Consider the following 12,253-nt stretch of genomic DNA (forward strand, 5'->3'; position numbering starts at 1 on the left):
TGTCTACTAAACTATAAGGCAAGACCGAGGAAATGTAAGTCGTGCATGTCTGATGGGGTAAAGTACAAAAAGGCAAGGCTGGGATGCTGCGAACATTCAGTAGACCAAGAGTGAATGAGTGCTATGACAGTGAGAAAAGAGCGTGGAGATGCAGCCTGGCCCAGTCTTTGAGCAATGTACATGTCCCTGAATGCACGGTGTCCTTACTGCAGCATTACAATGACAGTTTCCAGTGCAACCCAAGTGCAGAAGCATCCTGTAAATGGATCAGAGATGAGCCATGAGAGATTTTAGAGGCTGACACATGTTGGATGCCAGTGTTTGTCGATGTGAGGTGCATATGGCTGGTGCTCATACAGCATGCCCTAAGATGTTAGTGCCCGGTGTCCAGCATGGAGCATCTGCAGGGCAAGCAGTGAGCTGAATACTTGCCATTTCACTATGAAAAGCATCAAAGTTGGGATGAGGCATTAGAATTGGCCTCAGCAGGCCTCTCACCCTGTTCTGCCACAAATCTCACCATAAGCAACATTGTGAGACACCTACATGATTCCACCCAATATCCTCAAGACTGGAAGAAGTTTACATTCAGATTCTATTCATGCACTTGTTTAAGAATAATCTGAAGCCTCCATCGTCTGAAAATGCTGTATCTTGACTCAGCTCTGAAGGGTTTGCCATGTTTGAATTTGATCCAGTTTGTGTACTTGTATGTTTTGTACTAAAACCCACCGTCACCTTGAACTAGTATGTGTCATATTCATTAAATTTGATGAGTGGTTTCCATTCACTAAATTAATGGTTCCTTTTGAAAATGAGTAAATTGTATTAGCTACAAGTCTTTGCAAACTACCAGTAAGTCTCTTGGGAATTGAATCAGCACCAGTGGAGATCCTTGTGTGATGACATTATACCATGTACACACTGGTGACTGAAACAGCAATAAAATTCTCCAAAATTGATTATTAATGTCTAAAGTTGGTAATCGTGGCCGCTGAATATCTAATAGGTTTAGATTACAGCACCCTTTCCATTATTTCAATCACAATATTAACCACTCAGAAATGAATAATATCTGTGATAATATTGAGGACTCAGGAATTCCATGCTTCTTAAACATTCAGTTGCTAATATAATCAGCTGTAATTTCTAGGTATGTAATTAGTAAAGAAAATCACATGCTTGCTACTTAATCTCTTTTTACCAATGGGAAAGAATACTCTTTCATCAGGTATTTAACAAGGCATAGCAACTACCATTTCTTCTCGGGAAAGAACTGCGATGATATATTTTCTTTCTCATTGCCTTGTAGCTACAGCTAGTCCACTTGAGGACAATTTTGTCCCACAGCACTACTGGAGTTATTCCATTAATCATGTTCCAGGTGTCCTACAAATATTAAAATCCAAGCCTGTTTCAAGCATGAGAATGGGTTATTGGGGAAATAAATGTTGACCATTATGTACTCTTATGGCCAGATCCTGAGTGAGGTACTTCAAATCAGTACGGTTCCAGACAAGTTACCGCAAACTATTAAGCTCCCAGGTCAGAAGGAATAAACTGGCTCCACTTCTACAGTCACCCATCCCATTGGTTAGATCCTTTCCCTTGTGAATACCTTTCTCCCAGCCCCAAATACACTTACGTTTTAAAATGAGCCAAAATGAGCGCATTTTCATGAATTAGTAAAAAGCATGAATTTATTTATTACTAACAGGAGAAGAATTAACCAGATAGTAAGATCTCTATTGGCCACTCTATTTGAACACTGAACTGGCCCTTTAAAGTTTCACCTGGTTCTGGTAGGAATCCCCTGGTTGAAAGATCTGGGCCCTGGCATGTCTGTCTACATTTTGTTTCCGCACTGTTTGGGAGATGTTCAAGTGTTCTCAGGCCACTTCACAGGTTCTTGAGAAACACTCACAGAAGTCTACTGTGTAATCTAATATGGAGACTTCCTCCTTTTTCTCTTGATCCTCTTCATGACTCATTTGAGGCTAACACTTGGTGCCCATAAACTAATTCAAATGGAGTAAAATTGGTGGACTCACTGGGTGAGGCCCTGCTGGTTAACAGAGGGAAAATCTAGTCCTTTTTCCTTGTCAGGGGGTACCCAAAGGAATTTGACCTGATCATCGCTTTTTGGGTCTGGTGATCCCACTATAATACTGTGACTGTGGGCAATTTGCTGAAGAGTTCCACGGGGTCATGCCCACGTTACCTATGACTTCCTGGAGTATTTTGGACATGAAACTTGAGCCTTTGTCTGACTGGATTTCAATGAACTGACCATGCCAAGTTAAAAAATATGCACAGTTTGGATATAGTTATTAAGGGAACAGCCTCTGGAGAATGGGTAACGGTATCCATGATGTTGAGGGTCACTGAACAGACTGATGGAGGTAATTGGCAATGTAACTGGTAATGTCACCGCAACAGTCACAAAGCTCAATTCGCCATTCTTCATAGACAATTCAAAGACTGATCTATAAATTTTATATAACTTTTATCTTTTGGTTTTTCCTTTTACCTCTAATCTGAGCATTTTATTTGTGTTACTAATTCTACTCCCAATTAGTAATTAACAAACTAATTCTTTATTACTTTTAGAAAACATGGCTAAGTTAGCTTGTTTAAAAACATAATTTCATTTGAGTTTCAGAGTAAAATATCCACATGGGAAGGGATCCATTTTAAAATAACCTGGTTATGAACAACTGAGCAGATGAATGAATTAGTGTGTTCTACCTAGAACTGGAACAGGGTGATAGAACCTCACCGTGGGTCTGGTCATAACAGTGTCACCTACAAGATGTACAGCAACATTTAACCTCTGTTATCTGAACAAACCCTTAAGGGCAGCATGGAGACACAGTTCCAACTTCTCTTATGATGAGTCACACACCATCTTGACATGTTCATATATCTCCATTCCTTCATTGTCACTGAGTCAAAATCACTGCACCCTCTACCTAAAGCATCTTCAGCAGGAAAACTTCAATGGTTCTTGAAGATGGCCGATCACCATCATCACAGAGCAGTTTGGGATTGGGCAGTAAGTCCTTGCCAGTGATGCCCATGTCCTGAGCATGATTTTTAAAAGGTGAATCAGTTGGAATATTGCCTCAAAATAGAGTTAAGCACAGAATAGTGATGAAAAGAAAACTTTTTAAACAAGCCCCAAATACAGCAGTAGGCTCAGCTAAGTTAATTGGATAAGAATAGACAATTCAGTGGGCTGAATGGCCATTTATGTTCTTTACTGCCTATCATGCTTGTATTTTGTTGTTCTTATTTTAAGTTGTTTTTTGGATTTTCTGTGTCCTTTAAGTGTTGGCCAGTTTAAGGATATAAACAGTCCCTGGACATAAGGTTTCAAGTTGAATTAATACGAACCTGATACTGCTTAAATAATCCAAGCTATGCTTCCTTATTTTAATTCTATCTCTATAATTCACAGTCACTGAGATAATAGTTGATCTCCATTTAGTTTTGAACAAGTGGTATCATAAGTACAAATTAAGTGGAACATCTTAAATAATTCTAGTGTGGAGGAATCAAACTTGTCAACAGAAAGCTGTGTCCAATTTGCAAACAACAGTCCTGTCATTAATGCCAGTTAACCCCGTTTTAACTTTTGACACCGAAATGACTTGCCCTTCCTTGGTCAGGAAGTTAAGGTCGCATTAAGTCAATTGTCAGTGGCCTCAGTCAGCCTGAAACTAAGATAGTAATACCCAACACTACTCCTGACATTCTTTAGAGAAATCTTACTAGAAGGAATTGCTGTGATGCTAAGAACATAACTTCAAACCATTCCTGCCTTGTTATCAAATTCTATAACTCCATTCATGCATTTCTATTCACTAATAAGGGGCAGTAAGAATCCATTATCCCGGAATGTCAAGATTGATAATTTTTTCTGCTTTTTTTTATAGATTACCACCTATAAATCCTGGTGCTTATATAAAATGAAAAATGAAAATTGAAAATGCACAAATTCAGGTCATTTGATGGATTAAAGCGTTTCACAAGGAGCGCTGCAACTGAATATTGACTAGTTTTGGCACATTTCCTGATGTTTTCGACCGCACCCCTCCCTGCCACCATTAACCTCAATATTTCTCCCTTTGGAGAACTTCATTTGAACTTATGTAGAATCTAAAACTGCAAATTGTTTTCTTGCTTTAATATAAAGTGATTTTATTAATGTAAAATGCAAAAATGTACAGGGAAATAGACAGCAATTTTAAGTTCAACAATATGTTGTGACCTAACACTAGGCACAATCCATGGAACCTGTTAGAAATTAGACAACTAATCAAGCTCAAAACTTTTTTCCATCAGTTCAATTCATGGCTTAGCATTGAAATATCCAGACTGTCTTGACAAAATTGGCAGTTTCAAGGAAGGTTTTACAAAACTGCATTTGATGGAGAACTCAAGCCTGCCCACTGATCCAGCACAAGTGCAGTATCCACCCGAGAGCCAAATTGAAAATTGAGCTGGACAAGACTGAGCAAGATAGAACCATGATAAAAGAGTATAGGAGCACACAAACCAGTGTAGTTAAATAACAGAATGAAGGATGGATCTTTGAGAATATGCCTTGAGCTAAAATGCCTGAAAGTTGTGAAGTAGTGCCGTTAGAAAATACATATTTTGGAAAAAATAAATCTAGAATTAAGAATCTTCTGATGACTATGAAACCATTGTCAATTGTCAGACAAAAACTCATCTAGTTCACTATTGTCCTTTACAGAAGGAAATCTGCCATTCTCACCTGGTCCAGCATACATGTGGCTCCAGAACCACAGCAGTGTGGTTGACTCTCAATTGTCCTCTGCAATGCCCACTTAGTTGTATCAATCGCTACAAAGTCTCAACAAAGAAATGAAAGTGGACGGACAACCTGACATCAACCTAGCCACTGAAAAGATGGCAGAAGCATCCCTGTTGACTCTGCAAAGTCCTCCTTACTAACATCTGGAGGGTAGGGCCCAAATTAGGAGAGCTGTCTCACAGACTAGTCAAGCAACAGTCTGAAATAACCATTCTCATGTAATTGTACTTTACAGACAATGTACCAGATACCACTATTAGTAGCCTGGATATCACCCAGAGAGTTCCCCTAGGAGTCCTCAACATTGACTCCAGACCCCATGAAGTCTCATTGTTTCACGATAACCACCGGCAAGGAAATTGCCACGTACTGTCCTCCTTCAGCTGATGAATCAGTACTCCTCCATGCTGAACAACATATGGGAAAAGCACTAAGGGTGTCAAGGGTGCAATATGTGCTCTGGGTAGGGGATTTCAGTGGCTCACCAGCTGCACCACTGGATGAGGTGGTCGGGTCTGAAAGGCTATAGCTACCAGAATGGGTCTGCAGCAGTTGGTGAGGGAAGCAACAAGAGGGAAAATTATACTTAATCTCATCCTTACAGGTCTTCCAGTTGCAAATCCATGACAGTATTAGTAAGGATGACCACTGCACAGTCTTTGTGTAGACATAACCTCACTTTCATATTGAGAATATCCTCCATGGTGTTGTGTGCCACTATCACTGCACTAAATGGAACAGACTTCAAACAGATTGAGCAATTCAGAATAGGGAATCCATGAGGTACTGTGGGCTATCAATTCTACTCCACAATCTGCAACCTCATGGTGTAGCATATCCCCTCCTCAACAATTAACTTTGAACCAGGTATCAATAATGGTTCAATGGAGAATGCATGAGGGTATGTCTGAACCAACAGCAGACATATCTAAAAATGAGACAGTATGAACTGCCTAGAATACACCTTCTCCCACCCACCTTCCTGCAAAAATGCCATCCCCTATTCCCAATTCCTTCGCCTCCGCCGCATCTGCTCCCAGGATGAGGCATTCCCCTCCCATACATCTCAGATGTCCTTGTTTTTCAAGGACCGCAACTCCCCCCCACCACCGCCCCCACCTCAGTAGTTGAGAATGCCCTAGACGGTGTCTCCCGCATTTCCCGCAACTCATCCCTCACACCCCCTCCCTGCAATCATAAAAAAAACCACAACAGAATCCCCCTCGTCCTCACGTACCACCCCACCAACCTCTGGATCCAATGCATCATCCTCTGACACTTCTGCCATCTGCAAACTGACCCCACCACCAAAGACATTTATCCCTCCCCACCCTTATCTGCCTTCCGGAGGGACCACTCTCTCCGTGACTCCCTTGTCTGCTCCACACTCCCCTCCAGCCCCACTACACCCGACAATATTCCTTGCAACCGCAGGAAGTGCTACACCTGCCCCTACACCTCCCCACTCAACCCCATCCCAGGCCCCAAGAAGACTTTCCACATCAAGCAGATGTTCACCTGCACATTTGCTAATGTGGTATACTGCATCCGCTGTTCCTGTTGTGGCCTTCTCTACATTGGGGAACCAAGCGGAGGCTTGAGGACCACTTTGCAGAACACCCACGCTCGATTTGCACTAAACAACTGCACCTCCCAGTCGCGAGCCATTTCAATTCCCCCTCCCATTCAGCAGACGACATGTCTATCCTGGGCTTCCTGCAGTGCCACAATGATGCCACCCGAAGGTTGCAGGAACAGCAACTCATATTCGGCTTGGGAACCCTGCAGCCTAATGGCATCAATGTGGACTTCACCAGCTTCAAAATCTCCCCTCCTCCTACTGCATCCCAAAACCAGCCCAGCTCGTTCCTGCCTCCCTAACCTGTCCTTCCACCTATTCCCTCCTCCCATCTCAAGCCCCACCCCCATCTCCTATCTACTAACCTCAACCTCGCACCTTGACCTGTCCAGCCTCCCTGGACTGACCTATCTTCTCCCTACCTTCCCACCTATGCTCACCTTTACTGGCTCTATCCCTGCCTCTTTGACCTGTCTGTCTCCTCTCCACCTATCTGCTCCTCTATCCATCTTCTATTCGCCTCCCCTCTCTCCCTATTTATTTCAGAACCTCCTCCCACTCCACCATTTCTGAAGAAGGATCTAGGCCCGAAATGTCAGCTTTCCTGCTCCTATGATGCTGCTTGGTATGCTGTGTCCATCCAACTCTACACCTTGTTATCTCAGTATGAACAGCCGATGCTGAAGTCAGAGATAGCCCAGTGTGGAGCTGGAGGAACGCAGCAGGCCAGGCAGCATTAGAGGAGCAGGAAAGCTGACGTTTTGGCTCGGGACACTTCTTCAGAAATGGCACACTGTGTTACATCTAAAAATAATGTGTCAACTTGATGAAGCTATGAAACAGGACTACTTTATTGCTTATGCTGTATGGTATGCTGTATGGCAGCAAGTGGTAGACAAGAGTCAATATAGTGTGGAGCTGGAGGAACACAGCAGGTCATGCAGCATCGGAGGAGCAGGAAAGTTTACGTTTCAGCCGGGACCCTTCAGGTCAGGATTCCTTCCCGAACGCCAACTCTCCTGCTCCTTGAATGCTGTGTTCCTCCAGCTCCACGCTGTATTGACTCTGACTCCAGCATCTGCAGTTCTTGCTATCTCCAAGTGATAGACAAAGCTAAGTGGTCCCACAAATAACCAATCAGATCTAACAAAAACATTGCTGGAAAAGCTTAGCATGTTTGGCAGCATCTGTGGAGAGAAATCAAAGTTAACATTTTAGGTTCAGTGACACTTCCTGAGAACACTGACTCTTTTGTATAAAACTAAGGGTTGAACTTAATTAAGGTATGGCTGAACTTAATTAAAGGATGGCTAAGAGATTGTTTTACATCTACTTTGTATAGCACTGAGTTCCAGTGTAATGGCATTTGAATTATCAATGTACTTTCGGTTTTACTAGAAGCTAGATAGCTGTTAAATTGTCAAGTGTGTCAAATGCAGTTGGTCTAGATTTCAGCAACTCACTAACTTAGAACCTGGTCTTTTATGGATCATAGACAATCCTGAAGAGTTTCAAGATGCAGCAGATCAGCTGAGTTTCAAGAAGATGCTTCCTCGAGATGAGCGGAGATTTAAAGCTGCAGATCTAGATGGAGACATGGTGGCCACCAGAGAGGAGTTTACAGCCTTTCTTCACCCAGAAGAATTTGAGCACATGAAAGAAATTGTTATCTATGTAAGCAAGAAGTTTTCTTAGTGCTCTTGAATGTGTATATAGAATTGGACAATTACAGCAAAGAAGAAGGTCACTTGACTATTGTGACTGTATCAGATCTTTGAACATAAAGGTGAAATTGGCAAATTCTCTCTTTTAATAAACAGCCAGCAAAGACATTTTCAATATCTCATTTTCCATCACCTTTGGAGGGCAGAATATCAACTTCATCAACACTTTTCACCCCGACCTCAAATTCAACTGGATCATCTCTGACACCTCCCTCCCCTTCCTGGACCTCTCTGTCTCCATCTCTGGCAACTGACTGAGCATCGACATCTATTTCAAACCCACTGACTCCCATTGCTACCTTGACTGCAGCTCATCTCACCCACCCTGTTGTAAAAATGCGATCCCATAATTCCAATTCCTTCACCTCCGCCTCCGCCACATCTGCTGACGAAATGATGCACTCCATTCCCGGACATCCCAGAAGTCTTCCTACTTTAGAACATAGAACATAGAACGTAGAACGTTACAGCACAGTCCAGGCCCTTCGGCCTTTGATGTTGTACCCACCTGTCATACCAATCTGAAGCCCATCTAACCTACACTGTTCCATGTACATCCATATGCTTATCCAATGACAACTTAAATGTACTTAAAGTTGGCGAATCTACTACCGTTGCAGGCAAAGCATTCCATATCCTTACTACTCTCTGAGTAAAGGCCATAACTTCCCCTCTCTTGTGATTCATAATGTCCTCAATCGTATGTCCTACATTTCCTCCCCCCAACAACAACAAGAATAGAGACCCCTGGTCCTCATACACTACACCGCAACCTTTGAATGCAATGCATCATTCTCCGCCACTTTTGCCACCTGCAATCAGACCCCATCAACAAAGAGATATTCCCCTCCTCACTCTTATCTACTTTCCATAGGGCCTATGCTCTCCATGACTTGCTCATCTGCTCCACACTCCCCACCAACCCCACCACACCTGGCACCTTCCCCTGAAAATGCAGGAAGTGCTACACCCGCCCTATGTCTCCTGTCTCACCTCTGTTCAATGCTCCAAACAGAGATTCACCTGTATGTCTTCTAACCTGGTCTACTGCATCCGTTGTTCCCAATGTGGTCTTTTCTACAATGGAGAGACCAAGCACAGACTCGATGACAGATGCATGGAGCATTTGTACTCTGGACACTCCAATCAACACCACTTTCCGGTTCCCAGCTATTTTAATTCCCTCTCCCACTCCCTTGGCAACATGTCCATGCTGTGCTTCCATCAATAACACAATGAAGTCACATGAAAATTGGAGGAACAATACCTTTTTTTCCGCCTCAGGAGCTTACAGCCCTCAACATAGAATTCACTGGCTTCAAAATTTCCCCACCCCCGACATCATCCCTGCCTCCTTGACCTGACACAACCTGTCCATCTTCCTTCTCACCTGTCTGCCCCACTCTTCCCATTAACCAATCTCCACAAGCCCCTACCTGCAGCCACCTGTCACCATCCCACCTGGCTTTGCCCAGCCCTACTCCCACTCCCTCTATTTATTTCTGAGCTCCCTTCCCCCTCCCCAGTCCTAATGAAGGGTCCCAACCCGAAATGTCGACTTTCCTGCTGCTGATGCTGCCTGACCTGCTGTGTTTCTCCACCTCCACACTGTATTGATGCCAACATAAATGTTTTACTTATTAAGAATTTTAAAATGATGCTTAGATTTAGTTGCTTAATTTGGCTATGGCCATTTAGAAAGTGCTAACAATGAATTCAGATTCCAGCATTGATTCTTGTTGAGAATTTATTTCCTTCTGATACACCTTATCAACTTCCAAAACTTAACCTCCCTACCCCACAGAAACAAAAAAAAACAGTGCTGATTGTACCATGAGGGCTACTGTTGGTGGAACTGTTTCAATTTGAGGCATTCAGGGTGGCGCTAAGTTGTATCAGTGATAATGGGAACTGCAGATGCTGGAGAATCCAAGATAATAAAATGTGAGGCTGGATGAACACAGCAGGCCCAGCAGCATCTCAGGAGCACAAAAGCTGACGTTTCGGGCCTAGACCCTTCATCAGAGAGGGGGATGAGGTGAGGGTTCTGGAATAAATAGGGAGAGAGGGGGAGGCGGAGCGAAGATGGAGAGAAAAGAAGATAGGTGGAGAGGAGAGTATAGGTGGGGAGGTGGGGAGGGGATAGGTCAGTCCAGGGAAGACGGACAGGTCAAGGAGGTGGGATGAGGTTAGTAGGTAGGAGATGGAGGTGCGGCTTGGGATGGGAGGAAGGGATGGGTGAGAGGAAGAACAGGTTAGGGAGGCAGAGACAGGTTGGACTGGTTTTGGGATGCAGTGGGTGGAGGGGAAGAGCTGGGCTGGTTGTGTGGTGCAGTGAGGGGAGGGGACGAACTGGGCTGGTTTGGGGATGCGGTGGGGGAAGGGGAGATTTTGAAGCTGGTGAAGTCCACATTGATACCATTGGGTTGCAGGGTTCCTAGCGCTAAGTTGCCCCTGTGTCACTTGACAAGAACTAAGCACCACATATACCTTGTTAATGATACCATTCTCAAAAGAAGCAAACACATGCTCCCATAAAACTAAAATAATCACTGAAAGCACAGTAACGAAGTCCAAACTAAATGAACAGGAACCTTACACAAGAATTTGTCATGCTATTGAGTCTGCTTATAAATCGGGCACCTTGTATTTGGTGGTAGTAGACTTCATTTGCCTCCAATTCTTCTCACACAAACCTCATTGGCAGCCCTCCTTTTACCTAAAAGCTATTCTTATGCCATTAATCTTGACTAGGTGGCTGTATGTATCCCATCTTATCCAATGTTGATCACCAGATGGAGCCTTTAACTAGTTGTGCAATAAATATTTTGCTCAGAATTTATTTGGTAAGTGTATATAAACTACTTTTTTTCTTATACATGATCCCAGGTCAGTAGAAAGGTCTTCTACTGCAACAGCTGATGGATCATTTCCCATACACTACACTTTATTTAATATTTAAAACCTGTGCATTGATTATTCCATGCTGACTGATAGGAGCAATGGGGTCTTATTGCTGAAGACATTCATGCTACTTAGCCATGGGAAGACAATGATACTTACTTGCTTTGCAATTGCCTGTATGGTAAATAAAAGGTATTTTTAAAAAATTATGGCTAATAATTCTTAAATCCAAAGGATAAATGAGTACAATTGAGCATTTAGTTTAGCTAATGTATATTTGTTGTTGGTGTAAATGAAAGCCTGTAGCCAGATATGACAATGCAAAGTGTAGAAGGTGTGTTAAGAAGATTTGTTAAGTCACAGATATTGGTCAGGCCATAGCTGGAATGTTGTGTTCAGTTCTGGACTCCTCACTATAGGAATGATGTGATTGCACTGAAGGGCATGCAGAAGATATTCACCAGAATGTTGCCTGGGATAGAGCACTTTAGCTATGAAAAGAAGCTCCGGTTTTGTCTTGTTGAGAGCAGACAAGGTTGAGGATGGGGTGGGAAGGATCCTGATTGGGATATATCAGATTACGAGGGGCATGCACAGGATGGGTAGGAATCAGCAGTTCCCCTTGGTTAAAGGGTCTAACATAAGGGGACATAATTTGAAGGTGAAAGGCAAAAGGTTTTGAGCGGATTTGAGGAACAATGTTTTCACCCAGAGGCTGGTGGAAATCTGGAATGCATTGCCTGTGTGGGTAGCAGAGGCTTTCTAGCTAATGATCAAGGCACATGTCATTTCCATTAAAAAGCCTCTAACCACAGGAATTTTCTCTGAAGTTCTTTTTTGGATTGGTTAGTGATTATCTTTTATTTGTGATCCCTGCTTTACATCTTCCTAAAAGTAGAAAATCTCAATGTTTACATCAAAACCTTTCATAATTTTAAGCCTGTTTATTCCTTCTGGCCATTGTAACTCTCCCTACAACTGCCCTGTTCACTTTAGGTAGAGATATTGTAATTATGAGTAAGTATTATGGGGTGTCTTCTCCATGACAATGCCTCCACTGATCAGAATCCAGTTGCTAAACAATTAGTTTTCTCCTTGAATTGGTATTATTTGTGAATTGTCTTGATGAGTGCATGAGGAAAAGCTTTGACAAAATGTGTCTTTTTTTCAGAATATTCCAGTTATGTAGCATTAGACAATGAT

General features: G+C 42.8%; 1 protein-coding gene across 1 annotated transcript in view; it reads left to right on the forward strand.

The window, feature by feature from the left end:
• rcn1 (reticulocalbin 1, EF-hand calcium binding domain) overlaps positions 1-12,253 on the forward strand; it is a 45,262-nt gene that overhangs the window by 16,853 nt on the left and 16,156 nt on the right. Inside the window, exon 4 of the mRNA XM_048545108.2 lies at positions 7,918-8,096. Coding sequence (XP_048401065.1) covers positions 7,918-8,096 — 179 coding nt within the window. The remainder of the gene's footprint in view (positions 1-7,917; positions 8,097-12,253) is intronic.

This window comes from Stegostoma tigrinum, chromosome 17 (assembly GCF_030684315.1).
Source record: "Stegostoma tigrinum isolate sSteTig4 chromosome 17, sSteTig4.hap1, whole genome shotgun sequence".
NCBI lineage: Eukaryota > Metazoa > Chordata > Chondrichthyes > Orectolobiformes > Stegostomatidae > Stegostoma > Stegostoma tigrinum.